At 40.5% G+C, this 23,747-nt stretch overlaps 1 protein-coding gene across 1 annotated transcript; it reads left to right on the plus strand.

Annotated features, from left to right (window-relative positions):
• The first annotated feature begins 200 nt into the window (after positions 1-200).
• TNMD (tenomodulin) lies at positions 201-21,541 on the plus strand. Its single transcript, NM_001099948.1, is given in 7 exon segments — positions 201-248; positions 420-551; positions 10,641-10,781; positions 10,993-11,094; positions 18,900-19,053; positions 20,670-20,839; positions 21,332-21,541. Coding segments are annotated over 7 exon segments (957 nt in total).
• Positions 21,542-23,747: the final 2,206 nt, after the last annotated feature.

Genomic DNA, 23,747 nt, shown 5'->3' on the forward strand with positions numbered 1-23,747 from the left:
TACATATATGGGTATATCGATGCAACAAATCGCAGCACAGGAGCCCCCTGGGCTCCCTCAGGCTCTGGTATGACATATTTGAGCCATATAAATTCAGCTTCTCCTCTGGCATCTGTTAGTCGACTCACTTGCAACTCCACCTCAGCAGTGGTCTCTCAGTCCTCTCAAAGCAGGGAAAGAGTGCTGTGTGCCGAGAGATCATGGCAAAGAATCCTCCAGAGAACTGTGAGGACTGTCACATTCTAAATGTAAGTTGATTCATATTTTTTCCCCTTTTGAGCAAAAGCATGGCTTTACAGAGATATCGTATTGCTATGTGAACATTAAAAAGTGAAATTAAAAGTGACTTTGAATAACGGCTTGCATTTTTAAGGGCTATTGTTTATTTTTTGTTGTTGTTCTCTTTGTATTTTGCTTAGGCAGAAGCTTTTAAATCCAAGAAGATATGTAAATTACTTAAGATTTGTGGATTGGTATTTGGTATCCTCGCCTTAACTCTAATTGTCCTGTTTTGGGGGAGTAAGCACTTCTGGCCTGAGACACCCAAAAAAGTAAGTAAATGAACACTATTATCCAAAGATTCTGTTTTGAGTTTATTGAATTTAATTAGTGGTTGACATGTATATTACTCTGAAAATGAAAATCACTGTTTGTTTTACATTTATTTTTTGGTGACGTGAAAAACTGAACCAAGATTTCGGTTCACTCTTTTTCTGCCTAATTATTTTGGCAATGGAGAACAAAGTTTTCTCTGTATTTCAGTTAGTAATGATAAGATGTAGAATTATCCATTCTTTTTTAATGCTTGGTTTTAAGGAGTTAAAGTTCCTCCTAGAAGAAAAATTCTTACTGTAAGAAAAAATAGTTTTCATCTTTCTTTCAATTATCTGGGCAGAAACTGATGGAAAAGTAATTATGCTACCACATAAGAAGAAACCACCAGAAATGGCAGCAAAAGATTTTCAGGGATTACGTTTCTGACTTAATGCATCTCCTGTGAGGACAGGCAGCAAGCTCCTTTTCAGAAGGAGTAATTCTCGTACCTGAATTCACATTTATTTGTGACTCAAAAAAAAAAAAAAAAAACTAGAGCTTTTCAGCTTCTCACTACAGGTTAGTGTTATGTTAGGGTTTAGCCACAGTTGTTGCTGTCCCAGTGAGATAGTAATGCCACAAGGTAGAAAAGTGACACCAAGTCATTAATCACAGATGTCTCAGAATGCTTCTGATATTAGGGTTATTTAGTGAAGCTTAGCAGGCCACTGTAGTTGATATTAGTGTACCTTAGTGTTATTGTCACCCCTGGGCTCATACACAATGAGCAAGTTTAGCTGTGACTCAAAGGAAATCATAGCCCCTTCATGCCAACAATTTCCATTTGAAAGAGAATTAATAAATTTACAAGCTGTAAAGTGTGAAGATGATTTTCTGGTTTTATCACATTTTTTTTCAGGGTGTAGGATGTTGCTGTTGTTACCACTGTTATTAATTATTTGCTAGCAGACATAGGAAGGGAAAGGCACACATCTAGGAGGCAGGATGAAATAATGGGGAAGGGAAGAAGAAAATAATGGGTTGTTATGAACCATTAGGGGGCTTCCCCAGTGACTAAGTGATAAAGAATCCACCTGCAATGCAGGAGAAACAGAAGGTGCAGGTTTGATCTCTGGGTCAGGAAGATTCCCTGGAGGAGGGCATAGCAATCCACTCCAGTATTCTTGTCTGAAAAATCCCATGGACAGAGGAGCCTGACAGACTACAGTCCGTGGGGTCACAGAGTTGGACACAACTGAAGTGACTGAGCATGAACCATTAGGAGCCAAAGGAGTGATAGGAGCAAAGAGAAAATAATATGGATTAATAAGGAAGGACACTGGGGGTATAGAAAATAGAAAGTCAACTGGAAAGTGAAAAGTGAAAGTGAAAGTCGTTCAGTCGTGTCCGACTCTTTGCGATCCCACTGACTATACATTCCATGGAATTCTCCAGGCCAGAATGCTGGAATGTGTAGCCTTTCCCTTCTCCAAGGGATCTTCCCAACCCAGGGATTGAACCCAGGTCTCCCACATTACAGGCGGATTCTTTACCAGCTGAGCCAGAAGTCAACTGGACAAATGTCTAAAAAAAAAAAAAAAAAAAACCAGAGAAGTAAGACATAACACCCTTTGGATTCTTCACCTCTGCTGCCATACTGACTTTCATTTAGTCCCAGGGGCTACCTTATCAAGTTTAAACAGGAGAAAGAATAGTGAACTTTCTTTGCTTGTTTTTTTTTATACCTTGCTCCAGAAAGGATTTTTTGCATCATCCATTGCATATAGTTAGCCCTTTCTCTTATCATTCTCACTGTTCTCTGCTTCTCAACTACTTTCTGTTCACATGTTTTTCTAGAGAAGCCATCTAACGTTGAGGCTAGCAAAGTTGGCAAAGTAATTAAGATCAGGAAAGAAATAGTAAATAAATAAGAGTGCCAAGATACATTCTGATCCAATTTTGCTATTACATAACTAATTCCCAAGGTGACACGCTGCCCCACAAATTGAATCTTGGGTCCTCTTGACAATTACAGATGGGACAGAGAAGAATTGGTCTTCCCCAGTGGCTCAGAGGTAAAGAATCTGGCTGCAATTGCAGAGATGCAGGAGATACAGTTTCAGTCCCTGGGTAGAGAAGATCCCCTGGAGGAGGGCATGGCAACCCACTCCAGCATTCTTGCCTAAAGTATCCCATGGGCAGAGGAGCCTTGTGGGCTACAGCCTAGGGTCTCAAAGAGTTGGACACGACTAAAGTGATTGAGCATGAGCACAAGAGGAGAACAAACTGTTTGTCCTTCATGACCATAATGTACTTAACTGGGTGTAGTCAGTCACTAGCCCTTTCAGCCACCAATATGTATGTGCCTAAATATGGGGCTCTATGACTTTTCTGGTTTTATTGTAGCCATTGTAATTGCAAATCTTATTCTGAAAAATTTTGTATTTTCCTAAAATTGCAGTGCTATTTGTCTCAGTGTAATTATAAATGACTGTGTGGGGACCTCGCTTTTATCTAACAAGGTGTCAAGCTCACTAACAGAGCCCATGGTCACCTCTGCTTTTGTATTATATCATCTTTGCTTCTCACTCCAGTTTGCTTTTTAATGCAATCCTGTAATTTCCTCAAACCAAATGTCAAATCTTGTCACTGTGGGCAAAGAAGAGGTGGGGTATGTTAGTAAATAAAGTTTATCAAGAACCAAATCTTTCAAGAAGTAATCCATTTGAGTATGTAACTTTTTAGCAAAGGAATTCTCAGAAATGAACGCAAAGCAATCTGGTAAAAGATAATACATAGGTGTCTCCTGAGGTAACTTTTTTCTACTGTGAACAAAGGTTGTTTGTTCTTCATTCCAATGGGGAGTTGTGATTTATTGCCTTTGATATTGAAGTCCAGGCCTTGCCCCAGAAGACCAGGTTAGGTCCACTGCAAACCAAGGACCCAGTTGGAGATGTGGATGCTCCACTAAGTCCACTACCTTCAATTCCCAGACAAAGAGCCCCAGGGAGCATCTAGGTTTCCGATGGCTAGGGCTGCTAATAAGGCTGCCTCAGAGAGGACTTAATAAATGCTGGGAACTAAAGAGAAGTCAGACTAGTCTTGGAAGAAGATTTGCAGAGGAAAATGATCCAGGCATCTTGCACAAATTAAAGAGGCTCCCCTTAAGAGTATGGTCTGGCAAGAATCATCAGTTAGCAGATGAAAACCCAGGATCTTCTGGACTTTCCTTTACAAGACTGTGGGACCTATGGAGACTGTGGGGACCTTGGTGGAGAGAACTGGTGATGCTGTTATGCTCATGGATGACAGTGATGTGTTTGGCATCCCAGGACTCCCTCCAAGTTTTTAATGTTTGCTCCTCTAGCCTCCAACCACACCTCATTTTTATTTTGCTTTTTGACATTTGCTTATAATAAAGTGTTTATTTAACATTCCGCATCTGGTGTTGACATTTCCATGCCAGTAAGTTCTCCCCTCCTCCTCCCATTACCTCCCACCTTGATGTGGACAAAAGATCCAGATTTTTGATCTGAAATGGGAAGTAAGCTATGATGGACTCCTTCTCTCCACACACCTCAGGCATGAGCACATGCACACAGAAAAGAGAGAGGAAGGGATGAAAATAAAGTGAAACAAGGAAGACTAACTTTGAGAGAACTGCTTCACTCCCTTACAGGCTACAGATCCCCAACCCACAGCCACGTATAGAAGCCACTCGAGCTGAATGAAAGCCAGTCCATTGAGTTCTATATTCAGCTTTCTTAAACCGAGCAGAGGGTACCTATTCAGTCCCAGAGGTTTCAAGAGGGCATCACAAGGCTCCACTTCCATGCAGTGACTGCCCAGTCATCTTTGAAGCAGATTCCCTAGAGATACATTCTTGCTTAAGGCTCCCTGTATCACACATAGAACTTGAAACAAGGAGAAATCAACTCTCCAGCTAATTTATTCAATATGGAGAAAACAAGGCAGAAAAATCCCAGCTTTTAAACCAACAGTTGATAGATATAGCACAGACCTTGTAGCCTATCCTCCCTCCAATCCTTTGTAGAATGAGGCAGAAGAATAATTAATTAAATAAATGAAAGGCTGCCCTTCCTGCCATATATAGGAACTGCCTGGTGATTTTAGGGCTATTTGGAAAGCCTAAGTCCTAAGACCCACATGACAATCTTCAGATTCCTGGAGATGTCCCCTCAGCTCCTGCATATAAACAGGATGAAATGAGAATGGTTAGGATAGGTGGGCATCTGTCTGCCCTCCCCCTCACATCAACTGCAGATGACAATTCAAAGAGTTTCACTCAGGACTGCAAACACAACAGCATTCTAGCCTGAAAATCCTTTGCTCAGAAAAAGCACTTTCCTGATAAGTCAGGATCTGGCTTTTTTGAGGCTATTTCTCTAATACTAATATTGGCCAGGGCCAACTTTATTCATTCCCCTTGTAGGCACACAGGGGATACAACTTTCTTCCCTGAGTTCCCCGGGTTTTCCAGTTTGGTGGGTGAAATGTGGGTCTGGAGAAGCATTTCATCCTCTCAAGTGAAAGATGGAGCTGGAATCTATTTAGCAGGGGAACTAAACTTTACCAGATGGTGCCATGTCAGCATTTTAAAATTTTATTTTCCTCCCAAACCATGCAAAAGTGAAGTCCACCGTTGTCTAGAAACTCTCTTGAGTCAGCTCTTACTCTGTGTTGTTGAGGGTCCGCATCAATCACATAGGTTAGGACTCTGGCTCCTAGGAACACATTTGTATTCAGTCTCCTTATTCTCCTAAGGCAGCATTGCTGGCAAATCACATGGTACCAGCCAGAAAAACCCTAGGTCTTCAAAGGGAGCTGTCCTTTAGTGGCTAAGAGAGGGGCTGTGGCTACTGTAAGGAAGTAGCTCAGGAATCAACAGGTAGTAGTAGTTCAACAGTTCAACTTGACCTCTGTCTATCAAATCTGAAAAGAATTCATTTTGCCAAACTACTGTATATAAAATAGATTAACAACACGAACCTACTGTATGCATAGGGATATATTCTATATCTTGTATATATATATATTCTATATCTTGTAATAATCTATGATGGAAAAGAATCTGAAAAGCTGAATCACTTTCCTGCACACCTGAAACTAACACAACATTGTTAGTCGTAGCTACCAGTCTATCAGCCAGTGGCTCAGTCGTTGTGTTCGACTCTTTGTGACCCCATGGACTGTAGCCCACCAGACTCCTCTGTCCATGGAATTTTTCAGGCAAAAATAATGGAGCAGGTTGCCATTTCCTACCCTAGAGGATAAAATCAACTATACTTCAATTTAGAAAGACAATTAATTTTGTCAACTATTCAACATTGCATATGGCAAGGGGTGAGAGATAAAGATGGGACCCAAGCCTCCAGAGACATCTGGTGACTTGTCCAAAGTCACACAGCTTGTAAGTGGCAGAGCTGAGGCTAGGACTAGAAACTGGTCTAGAGATTTTTTCCACTATTCTTCATCTGCATTTAAGAATAAGGAGTGGTAAGGGTAGTGGGTAGGAAAAACTTCCAAGTCAGCTTGAATCTCTAGATGAAAGAAATGTGGGTTTTGTTTTTTTTTTCTTTTTGAAAAAGAGGAATGTCTGTGCTGCCTAGTCAATTTTTTTTCCAGGGGTGAGAACTGGTGATTGAAGATACAGAAGTCCAACTTTGCATAAGAAACAATGTGTCTGCTCTGTGTTAGTTAAGGAAATACCCAGAGGCCCTTTAATTCCCACAAGCTAGTTCGGTAATAATACGGCACAATACATTCCCTTCCCTTCCTTCCAGCCTAACATCTGCTAGCCAGCTATTCTGAGCATGTATTTCACCTTTGGAGGGTGTACCTCATAAACAGACAGTAAAGAAGGACGGTGGAGAGAAGAACAGCTAGATTAATCACAGGCTTCAAAAAACAAACCTAAGCCAAATGTGCTCAAATACTTTTTCAGGACAAGCTAAAGCTACTTGCCCCCAAACAGATCTATCACACTGAGGTCTCAGGCAGCTTCACTCTTTATAAAAAGCTTTTTTTTTTCTTATCTCAGAGATTGTCACAAATGGAGGCTTGAAAGCACAGCAAACTGTGAAAGAGGGATGTTAGGGCTCATTTGCTGCCTGAGTGGAGGATTTAACTGCACTGAGGAAAGAATTCCTGGGCAAGGAAGAGAAATGAGTCTGTGTTTTCTCCATGTTTTATCAGTGCACTCCTCTTATATCTCTCACTCCTTGGACTTCACCACATATATATCTCACTTTACTTCTGAGTCATATCTCATCCCATTGGTTTACCTGTCCCACTCCAGTGTTCTGGTCCTTGGTATTTGAGATCAGCCTTACCTGTGGATGGAGCTGGAGCCCATTTGAGTGGTGCAGGAAAGATGCCCTTAAAATATCTCTTATTCTTGTTGCCATTGTGTTTAAAATCCACCAGTAGTAATTCTTTCCTTTGAGTTAAGTATCAAACTCAATTTTTTAAACAAATGCCCATCACTAATATCTTAGTGTGAAATCATTTGCCAGATAGATTTCTTTGATATAAAGTATCAGAAAAATCACGAAATTCCTAGATGTCTAGACAGGAGACAGAGGAATAGAGGGAGATGGGAAGAGGAGGAAGGCATAGAAAGGCGCAAAAGGAACAGGATATAAAAAGTACAGAAAAGGGAAACTAGAAGCACCAAAGATTAACTTGCCCTAATTTGCCAGTTTGGCAGAAGTGTTCTTATCATACTCTGACCCTGCTCTGTCCTTCCTGGAATAAAGCTGACTTAGAGGCAGTCTGAAATGAGGTATGAGGAGCCCACTCACACTTCTCTCAGACAAGTCATCCTGTCTCTGCTTTAGTTTACACCCAGAGTGGACAAAATCATTTATTCCTTCATCTCCAGAAAGACCCTTCTTAGCCCCTTAGCCAGTGAGCTTAGTAGAAAGAAAAGTACTTCTAAAGCCAGAGGCATGAGCTCAGTCTTCATATGGGCCAGTTAAGCAATGTGCTCCATGGGGACTCGGACAAGACAGCATGTCTGGATTTGCTCAAACTCATCCCTAAGCAGTCCAAAGTGGGCCACCAGCATCATCTTCTAGACAAAGTTTGTTCCAAAAGGACACCTTTGATAATGGAATTCCATCTGAGTGAATATATAGCCCCCACCTCCCACCCAGAATTCACATACAAATGAAGTCATTCTGATCCCACTATCATTATTAACAAAAAGGCAACATGCTGGTTAATAATTACAATCAGAATGGATGCCTCCTCCCCCAACAACAACAACAAAACTCTTTGAAAGAATGCTGAAAATAATCAGGATCTGCTGAGCGTGGCAGTTTCCAATAGTTTTCATCTAGCAAGGTGTCCAAGTGAAGTGCATTGCCAACAGTGCAGGAAAATTCATTCCACAGAAGTACACTGAAATCCTAAATGTCACCAGTATGGTTCCATAGTCTTCTCCCAATGATTGAAAATACAGCCTGTATTTTCTCTTTTGCCCAGGTAGGCAGCGTTCCAACAGCCCCTAGTCTCTAACCTCATTTTTCCGTGCAATAATCCATCAGTTGTGCTACTGATGAAACAAACACCCCACCCCACCCCCAGTGACTGGTGGTGTCGACATTTGTCTCAGCAATGGATAGTATTTCTAAAGAAATTCCACCCTGTTGAGAGATCTGACAAGGCTGAATCTGCATTAGATGCCTCTCTCCTCTACTTAGGTCAGGCCCACTGAGAGCTCAATTTGTTGCCATAAGGTAGAAGTTTCTCAGGCTGGCCGCAGAGCTGCAACTCAGAACAAATTTATAACTAGAAGCAAATAACAAGTCTAAGGGAATTTGCTACCTGTCACAAACCAAGTCAGACTCACTGTGTTAACTCTGCAGTTGCTGGAAAGTTCTAAATAGTGTTTTCCTTCCCCTTTTAAAATGTTGTCTCTTAAAAGACCTTGCCAATGCTCAAATTTCTTTAGGAAGCCAAGAATTTGCCATTGGTGATAAAAATGTATTCAACAATTATTTCAGCTCTGACCATGTCTAAGTTACTGTAGGGCAGCAAAGAGGTCAATATCATTGTCTCTTGCTTTCCTATTCAGAAACTAAATCAACTTTTCACACTTGAGGTAACAGTGCTTCTACAAGCCCTTCCAACATGTTTTTCTACTTGAGGTGGGGAAAATTTGACCAGGTTAATCTAACATTCAGTCACAGACACTGGCAGACATTAAAAAACAACCCAACCCAGTGCAAGCTCTAAAAGACTGCCACTGGGAACAGAATCATTAGAAAGCAACGTTGGCTCTGTGGATGACTTGCTTTTTCAGGCTTTCAGTTTACCAAATGCTTTTCATAAAGAAAAATGAATATGAAGAAACGTGATAGCAAAAGGCCTCCTAACAACAGGGATAAGATAGACTTCCACATGACACCATCAGGGCTGCCCTGGTTTGTGATAGCAAATTCCTTCGGGTTTTTCTTATGCTTCTAGCTGTAAACACATCTGGCTTCCCTGGTGGCTCAGCAGTAAAGAATCGGCCTGCAGTGCAGGAGACCCAGGTTTGATCCCAGGGTTGGAAAGATCCCCTGGAAAAGGAAACGGCAACCTACTCCAGGATTCGTGCTTAGAGGATTCCATGGACAGAGGAGCCTGGCGGGCTACAGTCCACAGGTTCTCACAGAGTCAGACACGACATAGAAACTAAACAACAACAACGTAACACGTCCTCAATTATAAGCAATGGGCTTGTTAATAGACTGGGATATTCTATGGGCCTTAGAAAGAGGACGGTCTCTTTTAGAGGTTAGCAGAGAGTCTGGGGTTTTGTTTCAACCATTCAGGAGTAACCTGATATTTAGCTTTACCAAGGTGCTCTTCTTGGAAGATACCATATTACATAGTGCATATTACAATTCATGGTTATTAAATTCTATATGCAGGAGAACCTGAAGACTTAAAGTCAGCTGAATCGAGTTTGGAAAAGAGAATTCAGTAATAAACTGAATAGATTTTGTTAGCCCATAACAGAGAAGGTTAGGGGAAGGCAGTAAATGTTTCCTGGAGTTTAAAGGGCAAAAGGAAGCAGTTGAGGTCAGGGTAAGACTTTTACTTAATATTCGCCAAAGACAATGGTCTTCAGTGCTTAAAAAGGACATAACCAAGACTGGTAAGGCAATATTAAATCTCTTGGTAGATAAGGAGATAAAGAGCAATACCTAAGCATTCTAAATCTGTTCAAATCTCTTTCTCAGCCCTACTGAATTTCACAGGAAGAAAGTGGGTGACCTTTGAGTACTTAGAAAGGGAAGTGGCAGTTTAAAGAAGCAGTAGAGGTCTTTGGCGGTTCCTTTTCTTACCATAAGGGAAAAACACCTTATAGACTGCTTTGCAAAATATCATTTGCTATTTAGTCAAGGGTGCCAAGAAAAACTGTTGGAATTCTTAGTAATTAGTTCAACAACTTGGCTTGAATACAAAATACTAACTCTGAAGGGATCCCCGTATCAGCTCTAGTGCCAAAAAACACCTCACTTTAATCTCAAGTCTCAGAGAATTCCCAACAGCAAGCTGCTGAGACAGCACCTCTCTACAAAGGCTCTGGAAAAAGAATGTGCCCCAGATATTACCCAATTAAAGTGTCTTATGAACGAACATGCTTCCCTAGTGGCTCAGTGGTAAGGAATCTGACTGCAATGCAGGAGACCATCCCTGGATGGGGAAGATCCCCTGGAGGAGGAAATGGCCACCCACTCCAGTATTCTTGCCTGGAGAATCCCATTGACAGAGGAGACTGGCAGGCTAGAGTCCATGGGATCGCAAGAGTCAGACACAACTTAGCTACTAAACCACCATCACCATGAACAGACATCTGTGTGTGTGTGCTAAGTTGCTTCAGTTGTGTCCGATTCCTTGTGACCCTGTGGACTGCAGCCTGCCAGCTTCCTCTGTCCATGGGATTCTCCAGGCAAGAATTCTGGAGTGAGTAGCCATTCACTCCTCCAGGGGATCTTCCTGACCCAGGGATCAAACCCAAGTTTCTTACATCTACCTGCATTGGTGGTCATACTGAGTATCTTACAGCTTGTTTTCCTTTGTTCTCCCAGACATATGACATGGAGCACACTTTCTACAGCAATGGAGAGAAGAAGAAGATTTACATGGAAATTGATCCCATTACCAAAACTGAAATATTCAGAAGTGGAAATGGCACTGATGAAACATTGGAAGTACATGACTTTAAAAATGTAAGTTGGATGTTTTCTCCCTAAGGCTTCCCACTTAAAATATTAGAACACTTGAGTCAAGTTAAAAATAACCTGTAGCCTCCATTTAATTTATAAGAGAAAGCTTTCCTTTTGAATTCAAATTTTGCCAGCCTGGGGCCCTAACAAATCATGACACTCATTAATTGTGGCTACTTCAGAAAGTTTTCTTATTTTTTTGTCTGTTTTATAGGGATACACTGGCATTTACTTTGTAGGTCTTCAAAAATGCTTCATCAAAACTCAGATTAAAGTGATTCCTGAATTTTCTGAACCAGAGGAAGAAATAGATGAGGTATGTAAGAATGACAGTAGTAGTAAAAGCCATAATTTGTTGGGGACTAATTATGTGTCAGACTTTGTACTAAATGCTTTACTCTTATTTGATTCTCACAATGATCCTATAGACAGGTACTATTATTGTCCCCATTTTCAGATGTGAACCAAAAAGTAACTTGCCCAGTGTTACACAGTTAGAGAAGAGCAGATTGGGATCTTGAACTCAGACCTTTCAAAAACTAAAGTTGATGCTTTTAGGTCCAACACTGTACTTTTCTTTTTTTTTTAGTTTTAGTTTTTTTTTAACTTTTTATTTTATGTTGTAGTACAGTTGATTAACAGTGTTGTGTAGTTTCAGGTGTACAACAAAGTGATTCAGTTATATATATACATATAACTATTCTTTTTAAATTATTTTCGCAATTAGGTTGTTACAGAATATTGAGCAGAGTTCCTTGTGCTATAGAGTAAGTCCTTGTTGGTTTTCCGTTTTAAATATAGCAGTGTGTACATGGCAATCCCAAAGTCCCTAACTGTTCCGTGCCCCCTGGTAAACATAAATTCATTCTCTAAGTCTGAATCTGTTTCTATTTTGAAAATAAGTTTATTTGTATCATTTTTTTAGATTCCTCATATAAGTGATGCCATGATATTTCTCTTTCTCTGTCTGATTTACTTCACTAAGTAAATGCTCTAGGTCCATCCATGTTGCTGCAAATGGCATTATTTCATTTTTAATGACTGAATAATATTCCACTGTATATATGTACCACATCTTCTCCATCCATTCATCTGTTGATGGACATTTAGGTCGCTTCCATGTCTTGGCTATTGTAAATAGTGCTGCTATGAACGTAAGGGTGTATACTCTTATATATCTTATAACAACTTTTATATATATATATATATATATATATATATATATATATATATATAGCTGATTCACTTTGCTGTACACCTGAAACTAACACAACATTGTAAATCAACTATACTTCAATAAAAATTAAAAATTAACTTAAGGATAGCAGCCATTAACATGGCTTATGTGCATTTGCTTCCAAACCAAAGATTTCTGGTAAGAGTGGTGAGCTAGAAGAACAAAATCAATCCTGCCAAAACAAAAGCCCCAGGGCCACTCGGGATCCTTGCTGCTTTTGTCACACTTTGACATTCACCTATTCTAAAGATTTTAATTCAACACTACTATATACAAAATAGATACCAACAAGGACATACTGTATAGCACATAGAACTCTTCTGAGTATTATATGGCAGCCTGAATGGGAAGGAAGTTTTGGGGAGAACGGATACATGTATATATGTGGCTGAGTCCCTGCGCTGTTCACCTAAAACTATTACAGCATTGTCAATCAACTATACCCCAATGCAAATTATAAAAGTTTAAAATAAGAAATAAAGATTTTAGTTCAACACTACCATATATAAAATAGACAACCAACTGCATAGCACAGAGAACTATACTCAATATCTTGTGATAACTTAAATATATAGCTGAATCACTTTACTGTACACCTGAAAGTAACACAACATTGTAAATCATCTATATTGCTATTGCTTGTGCACTCAGTCATGTCCAACTCTCTGTGACCACATGGACTGTAGCCCTGCCAGGCTCTTCTGTCCATGGGATTTCCCAGGCAAAAATACTGGAGAGGGTTGCCATTGCCTTCTCCAGAGGATCTTCCTGACCCAGGGACTGAACCCACATCTCTTGTGTCTCCTGCATTGGCAGGTGGGTTCTTTATGATTAAGCCACAAGGGAAGCCCAAAATCAACTATACTTCAATAAAAAAATTAAAATTAAGGGACTTCCCTGGTGGCTTGGATGGTAAAGAATCTACCTGCAATGTGGGAATCCCAGGTTGGATCCCTGGGTTGGGAAGATCCCCTGGAGTAGGAAATGGCAACCCACTCCAGTATGCTTGCCTGGAGAACTCCATGGACTGAGGAGCCTGGCAGGCTACAGTCCATGGAGTTGCAAAGAGAGGGACACAACTGAGCAACTAACACTGGTGGCCTAGTGGCTAAGACTCCACACTTCCAATTCAAGGGGCCTGAGTTCCATCCTTGGTCAGGCAGCTAGATCCCACATGCCACTACTAAGACCCAGCACATCCAGGTAAATAAAAATTTTTAAAAATTAAAAAAATATTTCAGTTCATTCATCTTACCATTTTATGCTGGGCTGCTAATGGAATAATCTATCCTTAATATCACTAAGAAAAGAAAAAGCAAAGAAGGTTAGAAGTACAGTGTAATACAAATTCTCTGAAAGCACACCCCTAGGTCAGGGTAAGATAACCTAGTGCATCAGGGCAACAGCTTAGTGGCCCTTGTAGGCCTAGTGGGAGATGGAGGATTATTGCTTAAAATACAGCCATCAATAAAGCCCAGGAGACTCTTCATTTTTCCATGATATTCTGACAATAATTATGGTATGTTGCTGTCAGTGGAGGAAGGAGGGGAACCTTAGCTAAGGATGTATTGTGACTATAGCCAGAAGAAACAAATGGGTTGGGTTGGTTTTCTTAGTGCTTAACTGGCAAATCTAAAATGAAATTATCCCAATAGCACAGAGACCGCTCTATGTACTATAAATACCTCTTTCTTTTTCTTCTCTCTTTCCTAGGTTCTTTTACATTTTTCTCTTGCCCAACTCTCTCCATCTTAATTCTCATCTACCCATTTACCTTTTTCTTTTACTTTTATTTATTATTTGCAGGGATGAGGTGGTGTGGGGATCATTTTTACTTTCCATTTTCCAAGTCTCATGGCTGTCGCTGGTTCCCACAGAACCAGTAACTTCCAGAGAAGTTACAGACTCTTACAGAAGTTACAGAAGTTCCTAGAATTTCCAAGAAAAGGATTTCCCCCAAAGACGATGCTCTGCTCCCAAGGTCTATGGCAAGTGAAAAGTTTGGGAGTCTTTTTTTTTTTTTTAAATAAGCCTATTTTGGATGCTTCCCTAGTGGCTTAGACGGTAAAGAATCTGCCTGCAATGCAAGACACCCAGGTTCAATCCCTGGATCGGGAGGATCCCCCAGAGAAGGGGATGGCAACCCACTCCAGTATTCTTGCCTGGAAAATCCCATGGACAGAGGATCCTGGCGTGCCCCAATTCATGAGGTTACAAAAGTCGGGCATGACTGAGTTAATAACACACACTCAATTTGGATGCATCCGAGGAACAGAGACTACTATAGGAGGCAAGAATAAGATGAAAGGAGAATGAATAAGATTAAAAGCTATTATATCCAGTATCACATACTGCTTTTTACAGAAAATAATGTAAGACTTTGAGTTGGGCCAGCCAACAATGACATTCCAAACTGACATGACAAGATTTCTTTTCTGAAAAAGTTAAAGGCAGGGACTTCCCTGGTAGTCCAGTGGTTAAGACTCTGCACTTCCACTGAAAGGGGCATGGGTTCAATCCCTAGTCAGGGAACCAAGTTTCCACATGTGGTGCTGCCCCCCAGAAAGATCAGATCAGATCAGTCGCTCACTCGTGTCCAACTCTTTGCGACCCCATGAGTCACAGCACGCCAGGCCTCCATCTCCATCACCAGCTCCCAGAGTTCACTCAGACTCACGTCCATCGAGTCAGTGATGCCATCCAGCCATCTCATCCTCTGTCATCCCCTTCTCCTCTTGCCCCCAATCCCTCCCAACATCAGAGTCTTTTCCAATGAGGCAATTCTTCGCATGAGGTGGCCAAAGTACTGGAGTTTCAGCTTTAGCATCATTCCTTCCAAAGAAATCCCAGGGCTGATCTCCTTCAGAATGGACTGGCTGGATCTCCTTGCAGTCCAAGGGACTCTCAAGGGTCTTCTCCAACACCACAGTTCAAAAGCATCAATTCTTCGGCACTCAGCCTTCTTCACACTCCAACTCTCACATCCGTACATGACCACAGGAAAAACCATAGCCTTGACTAGACGAACCTTTGTTGTCAAAGTAATGTCTCTGCTTTTCAATATGCTATCTAGGTTGTTCATAATTTTCCTTCCAAGGAGTTAAGCGTCTTTTAATTTCATGGCTGCAGTCACCATCTGCAGTGATTTGGGAGCCCCCTCAAATAAAGTCTGACACTGTTTCCTCTGTTTCCCCATCTATTTCCCATGAAATGATGAGACCAGATGCCATGATCTTCGTTTTCTGAATGTTGAGCTTTAAGTCAACTTTTTCACTCTCCACTTTCACTTTCATCAAGAGGCGTTTTAGTCCCTCTTCACTTTCTGCCATAAGGGTGGTGTCATCTGCATATCTGAGGTTACTGATATTTCTCCCAGCAATCTTGATTCCAGCTTGTGTTTCTTCCAGTCCAGCGTTTCTCATGATGTACCCTGCATATAAGTTAAATAAACAGGGTGACAATATACAGCCTTGACGAACTCCTTTTCCTATTTGGAACCAGTCTGTTGTTCCATGTCCAGTTCTAACTGTTGCTTCCTAACCTGCATACATATTTCTCAAGAGGCAGGCCAGGTGGTCTGGTATTCCCATCTCTTTCAGAATTTTTCACAGTTTATTGTTTTCCACACAGTCAAAGGCTTTGGCATAGTCAATAAAGCAGAAATAGATGTTTTTCTGGAACTCTCTTGCTTTTTCGATGATCCAGCGGATGTTGGCAATTTGATCTCTGGTTCCTCTGCATTTTCTAAAACCAGCTTGAACATCAGGAAGTTCACAGTTCACATATTGCTGAAGCCTTACTTGGAGAATTTTGAGCATTACTTTACTAGTGTGTGAGATGAGTGCAATTGTGCAGTAGTTTGAGCATTCTTTGGCATTGCCTTTCTTTGGGACTGGAATGAAAACTGACCTTTTCCAGTCCTGTGGCCACTGTTGAGTTTTCCAAATTTGTTGGCATATTGAGTGCAGCACTTTCACAGCATCATCTTTCAGGATTTGAAATAGCTCAACTGGAATTCCATCACCTCCACTAGCTTTGTTCGTAGTGATGCTTTCTAAGGCCCACTTGACTTCACATTCCAGGATGTCTGGCTCTAGGTCAGTGATCACACCATCGTGTTTATCTGGGTCGTGAAGATCTTTTTTGTACAGTTCTTCTCTGTATTCTTGCCATCTCTTCTTAATATCTTCTGCTTCTGTTAGGTCCATACCATTTCTGTCCTTTATCGAGCCCATCTTGGCATGAAATGTTCCTTTGGTATCTCTGATTTTCTTGAAGAGATCTCTAGTCTTTCCCATTCTTTTATTTTCCTCTATTTCTTTGCATTGATTGCTGAAGAAGGCTTTCTTATCTCTTCTTGCTATTCTTTGGAACTCTGCATTCAGATGTTTATATCTTTCCTTTTCTCCTTTGCTTTTCGCTTCTCTTCTTTTCACAGCTATTTGTAAGGCCTCCCCAGACAGCCATTTTGCTTTTTTGCATTTCTTTTCCATGGAGATGGTCTTGATCCCTATCTCCTGTACAATGTCACGAACCTCATTCCATAGTTCATCAGGCACTCTATCTATCAGATCTAGGCCCTTAAATCTATTTCTCACTTCCACTGTATAATCGTAAGGGATTTGATTTAGGTCATACCTGAATGGTTTAGTGGTTGTCCCTACTTTCCTCCATTTCAGTCTGAATTTGGCAATAAGGAGTTCATGGTCTGAACCACAATCAGCTCCTGGTCTTGTTTTTGCTGACTGTATAGAGCTTCTCCATCTTTGGCTGCAAAGAATATAATCAATCTGATTTCGGTGTTGACCATCTGGTGATGTCCATGTATAGAGTCTTCTCTTGTGTTGTTGGAAGAGGGTGTTTGTGATGACCAGTGCATTTTCTTGGCAAAATTATATTAGTCTCTGCCCTGCTTCATTCCGTATTCCAAGGCCAAATTTGCCTCTTACTCCAGGTGTTTCTTGACTTCCTACTTTTGCATTCCAGTCCCCTATAATGAAAAGGACATCTTTTTTAGGTGTTAGTTCTTAAAGGTCTTGTAGGTCTTCATAGAACTGTTCAACTTCAGCTTCTTCAGCGTTACTGGTTGGGGCATAGAGTTGGATTACTGTGATATTGAATGGTTTGCCTTGGAAACAAACAGAGATCATTCTGTCGTTTTTGAGATTGCAAGGCCCACAGTGTCTCATTTTGGCCATAATTTATTTTTCAGTTAATTTTGCCAGATTGTCTAAATAACATTAAGTATTCATCTCATGATAGTGAAATTGCTTTATCTTCAAGAAAATCCTATTTGTTTGTACTTAGGCTACAGATTTTTTTATGAGACAAAGTTGTGATCCTGAATGACAAAAACTTTTTATTCTGTACTTCCCTCACCATTGCATCCATAGTTTGCACATGTTAAACATGCAGAACAGTTATATAAATAGCCCTGATTTTTCTAACAAAGCTAGTCAGTGTACCAACCTCATTCTATACAGTCCCTTTCAGTGCATACCAAGGTCTTTACAGACTCCTGAACAAAGGAGCTAAGATGAAGAGTTTTAAATGACTAGGAGAAAAATTACACATAGCCATATTTCAAAGAATAAAAACAGTGAAACCATAAAACTAGAGGGAAACAAAAGAGAAAAGGAAAAACCTAATTAAGAGTACTGGGTAAATTGTCAAAGCCCAGGAGATTAAGAGATAAGTATACCGGACTTCCCTGGTGGTGCAGTGGCTAAGACTGCATACTCCCAATGCAGGGGCATAGAGTTCGATCCCTGGTCAGGGAACTAGATCCCACATGTTTCAACTAACAGTTTTCATGCCTCAAAGAGGATCAAAGATCTCGTGTGACATAACTAAGACCTGATGCAGCCAAACAAGTAAATTTAAATATATATATATGTTTAAAAAGAGCTAGGTATACACGACAACTACTTCCAACATTATAAACAGAAAAGTAGGTAGTGCTCTTGACAATAAAAAAGAAAGATTGCCTAAATAAAAACCATTCTGTCAGACAAACTCCAAGCATCTAGAATGAAAGGAGTAAAACCAGTAGTCAGGGCATTGTAGTCACAAGTTAGAGACTTGACTTCAAAACAAACAAATAAAAAATAAAGACATCCCTGGTACTACAACTATACCATTAACAGGCAATCTTGAAAGCCAAAATATTAGGTCCTGGTGCTACTTAACTGATTTCACCAATTTGGATTATAGGAGTGTTTTTCAGCTTGTGATCAAATTAAACTTGCAATCCTAGTCATAAGCCTAAAATAAGGCAGGCACTCACAACACCAAGGGGTTCCCCCATGGATCAACAGGTACAGAATCTGCCTGCAGTGCAAGCAACACAGGACATGCAGGTTCAGTCCCTGGATCAGGAAGATTCCCTGGAGGAAGGCATGACAACCCACTCCAGAATTCCTGCCTGAAGAATTCCATGACAGAGGAGCCTGGTGGGGGTACAGTCCATGTGGTCATAAAGAGTTAGACATGACCCAAGTGACTGAGCATGCACACACAACATCCATTTAAAAGAAAACAAACATAAGTCACTCAAGGTTCCAGAAGGCCAAATTAAAACATACTTGGCCCAGTGAGAGACCTAGAAAATGACAGAGAGCCTTCCTGACTTTAAGAGAAATTAAGCAGAGAAGGCTGCTGTTTCAGTGAGCAGACTTACAGTTAGAGGGGAGAAGGAGGAACCAGTTGCTAACTCTCCCAAAGGCACCTACTGTATGCATGGCACAGAGCTACTTCACAGGAAGCTCTGGGACTATAATTATTATTCAGACTTGAAATATGGTGTTTTCCAGTATCCCATAATTTCTCACTCACTTTATTAATTTCTCTGCCTATCCCTACCCTGAACAACTTTCTTCTCTCAGAATGAAGAAATTACCACAACTTTCTTTGAACAGTCAGTGATTTGGGTCCCAGCAGAAAAACCTATTGAAAACCGAGACTTTCTTAAAAATTCCAAAATTCTGGAGATTTGTGATAATGTGACCATGTATTGGATCAATCCCACTCTAATAGCAGGTATGGCTTCACCCTCCTCCTCTTTCTCCTCCTCCTCTTCATCCTCTGCTTTCCAAAATCAGTAACGGGTTAATGTTACCAGCATTCAGAGACTACATTTCTAGGAAAACAAATGATAAGCTTGTATCTTCTTAGATGAAACTGTATATGCTGACAGCCAGTGAGGAGGAGATTTTTCACAGCCAAGTTATAAATCAGATAAATTAATGCTGACAGGCTATTAAATATCCCATCAAAGGTAACGCCACCCCAATGTTTGCAGTGATAGCAAAAAGCTAATCTGTCTCTCTTTGTACATCTATATTCATTGCAGTCGAGCTACCAAACTATGGCTCAAACCACTATGTGCCCAACCCAAGAACAGAGGAGAGAAGAGCCAAAATAATGCCCTATTGTCTCAAGAAGGATTTTCTATGTCAAATGGTGGCATTCTCCTCAGAAGAAAGGACGGTCACTGCAATACCAATTTCTTTGTGACTATTTTAGGAATCAGTATAAAAGCAATTGGATGCTAAAGGTAGAGTTAAAGACTCCAGATCTCAACTTCCAGTCAGCCCACAGAGAGGGCAAATGTCCTTGGACATCTTATTCTGCCTAACTAGCATAAAATTTGGCCTCCCTCATTCTGGACAGCATAGATCACTATATTGCCCAAGAGAGAAGGATCTAATCAATGCGGGCATCTATTGGTACTCTTTGACCTTAAAAAAAAAGCAATTGTGGTTTCCTGGATTGGACACTACAACTTCTGCTTCAACATCCTTCTCTTAAATGACATTAGTGGAGATAATGATGAAATTTGAGTAAAGTTTGTAGTTTAGTTAATTTTATTGTACCTATAAAGGGCTTCCCTGGTGGCTCAGTGGTAAAGAATCTGCCTGCCAATGCCTGCAATACAAGAGACATGGGTTCAATCCCTGGGTCAGGAAGATCCCCTGGAGAAGGGCATGGCAACCCACCCCAGTATTTTTGCTTGGGAAATCCCATGGACAGAGGAGCCTGGTGGGCTAAAGTCCATGGGATCACGAAGAGTCAAACATGACTTAGTGACTAAACAACAACAACCTATTGTACCAATACTAATTTCTTAGTTTTGCTCATTGTACTGTGGTTATATAAAATGTTAACCTTAGGGGAAATTGGGTGAAAAGATATACAGATACTCTGTACCGCCTTAGCAACTCTTCTATAAATCTAAGATAATTTCTAAATACAAAGTTTAATAAAAAAGCATTTAACACAGAAAAGAGAAGGGATGAGGAAGGAGGACAGAGGACACTATATCAAATCAGGCAACCAAAAATATTTACTGAGCACCGACCATGAGTAAAATCATTGTGGGAGACACCAAAGTATCCTGCCCTCAATTTTTAATTTAACATGCTAATAAAGCAAAACAGTAAGTGTCTGATGCCAAATGAGCAAAGGTGTCTGTGTACATAGGAATGGTCAGATCTCTTTTGGAAGACCTTAAAATGTCAGCTACAGAACCCTGGAAAAGTGGTTCATGCATACCTAAATGAGGACAGTGAGAAGACACAATGAAAATCTCTATCCCCCAATGCTAGTCCCCCAAGCAAAGTGGTTGCATCACAACTTTGTGTGTATTACCTTAGTTTCAGAGTTACAGGACTTTGAGGAGGATGGTGAAGACCTTCACTTTCCTACCAGTGAAAAAAAAGGCATTGAACAAAACGAGCAGTGGGTGGTCCCTCAAGTGAAGGTGGAGAAGACCCGTCACGCCAGACAAGCAGCAAGTGAGGAAGAACTCCCAATCAATGACTATGTGAGTTCTGTGCACATTATTCTTGTTTAGAGGAAAAAGACAAAGAGCCTTCACAAATCTCACTATTTTTCAGATCAAAGTCACTGAAAGGAGACTGGTCATTGTTTTAACAACAACAAAAAAAGTATTTAAGAAACTTGGAATACCTAAAAGGCTCATTCAAAATCAATCTTGTCAATATTTCACAATAAATGATAATGGAAAGGAATATGAAAAAGAATATATATAAATATATGTATAATTGAATCACTTTGCTGTACAGAAAAAAATTAACACAACATTGTAAGTCAACTCTATTTCAATAAAACTAAGTTTTTTAAAAAAATTTTAAATTAAGAAAACTAAAATCAATCTTGATCTAGTCCATTGATATATCTCCAAGATCAGGCTCAGGAACTTAATTACTCACCAGGCCCCAACTTCTATAGTTTCATATTCCTCCCCTGCTTGGCAGACCTCTTCCCCTCCAACACTGGTTTCTTCTTCTTTCAGACTGAAAATGGAATAGAATTCGACTCCATGTTGGATGAGAGAGGTTACTGTTGTATTTACTGCCGTCGAGGCAACCGCTACTGTCGCCGCGTCTGTGAACCTTTACTAGGTTACTACCCGTATCCATATTGCTACCAAGGAGGGCGGGTTATCTGTCGTGTCATCATGCCTTGCAACTGGTGGGTGGCCCGCATGCTAGGGAGGGTTTAATAGCAAGTCTGAGCTCGAGTGCTTAAACTTCTGGCACCCAACATATAACAAATGCATGCTATTCAATGAATTTCTGCCTATGAGGCATTTGGCTCCTGGTAGCCAATACTCCGGAATTGCTTGTAGGTAATTCTTCTCTTCATGTTCTAATAAATTTCTACATCATCATCAATGGCCTGATTGCTGCTGAACACACTGGGTAAGTGTTTGCTAAGAATATTTCCTGCAATGAATGGAGCAGATCTGCCTCACGTGGAAGATGATGAAAACTTGCACTTCATCAGGTTTGGGGTGTAAGAAAGGGCAAAGCATAAAGATTCTCAAATATTGTATTTTACTGGGCTGCATTGAGAAAGTGGAAATAGGGGCTGATGATAAAATGGCCCCATAACTAATGCCTAAAACCATGTCCTTTTGTGCATATCCCAGTGTTTCATTATCTGAGATACCTATTGTGGACTTAGTTAAGCATCTCTTAAGCCACTGGACAGGCAGTGAGTCACAGCAGGCCAACACTAAAATACTCCAAGTGCTCAGACTCAGCAAAGGAGAAAGCTAACCTAGCAAAAATGGTCCCAGGCTCTCCTCCTGTGAATAAGAGCTCAATTTTGGACAAATTCAACACTTTATAACTTTCAGATCTGATTATGTAACTTCCAAGGCAATAAGCCTGGAAAATGGGGACCCATAAATATCATTCACAGAAACAGGCATTATAGGACATTACTGAGGTGAGGAGTCCAATAGAATGCTGTTTTTCCTCCAAAACCACAAGAAACTAGCAGTATGGCACTTTCTTAAAGGAGGGGTAAGGCCTAATTTCTAATCATTTGATACTCTGCTTGGGAATGGGAAAAGGGCCAAAATGGAGAGAAGAAGTGGTTAGAGGGTCATGTTAAACTTGGAGTCCCAGCCATTTCTAGTTTCAAAATTCCTGTTCTACTCATCTGCCACCCCTTCTAGTTTCACTGGCAGGTAGTCCTTTCACTGTGTGTATGCTCAGTTGTGTCCGACTCTGCAACCCTATGGACTGTAGCCCTCCAGGCTCCTCTGTCCATGGGATTTTCCAGGCCCATAATACTGCAGTTTGTTGCCATGCCCTCCTCCAGGGGATTTTCTCAACTCAGGGATAGAACCCCCATCTCCTGCATCTCCTGCATTGGCAGGTGGGTTCTTTACCACTAGCACCACCGGGGAAGCCCATAGTCCCATCATTGCTAAACTTCAAAGTTATTGTGTCATGAAATACCTGTCTGGCACATTCTATTTTAAAAGAGTAAAATCTTCATCTGGATGCCTGTGAGCCAGCAGTCATTTTCCCCCGTTTAACAGCTGAGAAAGCACATAGAAGCAGATTTGCCCAAGGTTGAGTTAAGATTAATCAGTCATTAATTCATAATTACCATACATACCATACTTAGATTACCAATTTTCACAGGATGAGAGCATAGTAAAACATATCTGACAATGCAACATCACTAAAAGTATTTTACTGTTTTATTAATGATTTAGAAGTCATCTGAGAATTTTGGAATACTTCAATTATCATAATAGGCATTAATTTGTAGTTGAAATAGAAAAATATAAAAGATATAAAATTAATCTGAGGTTGTATGGACTTTACAACGTTCTCTATCATTTTTTAATAAAATTTTTGTTTTTAAGATTGACCTATAATTTTAAATTCCTAAGATGCTCTATTCGATGCAATCTACATTATTTTATATATATACACACACACACACTATGTTCTGTGGGGGATACAAAGGAAGTAGAAGGCATACTCCTTATTGTCCAAGAAAAATAAGACATGCCAAATATACAAGCCCATATACAGAAACTTATGCACAACTAACTACAGTTGTATATGACATGCTAAATGTGTGTGCAGACACACATACACACACAAGAAGTGCTGGAGAGGGTGTGGAGAAAAGGGAACCCTCTTACACTGTTGGTGGGAATGCAAACTGGTACAGCCACTATGGAGAACAGTGTGAAGATTCTTTAAAAAACTGGAAATAGAACTGCCATATGACCCAGCAATCCCACTGCTGGGCATACACACCGAGGAAACCAGAATTGAAAGTGACATGTGCCCAGTGTTCATCGCAGCACTGTTTACAATGGCCAGGACATGGAAGCAACCTAGATGTCCATCGACAGACAAATGGATAAGAAAGCTATGGTACATATACACAATGGA

This window comes from Bos taurus, chromosome X, assembly GCF_002263795.3.
Source record: "Bos taurus isolate L1 Dominette 01449 registration number 42190680 breed Hereford chromosome X, ARS-UCD2.0, whole genome shotgun sequence".
NCBI lineage: Eukaryota > Metazoa > Chordata > Mammalia > Artiodactyla > Bovidae > Bos > Bos taurus.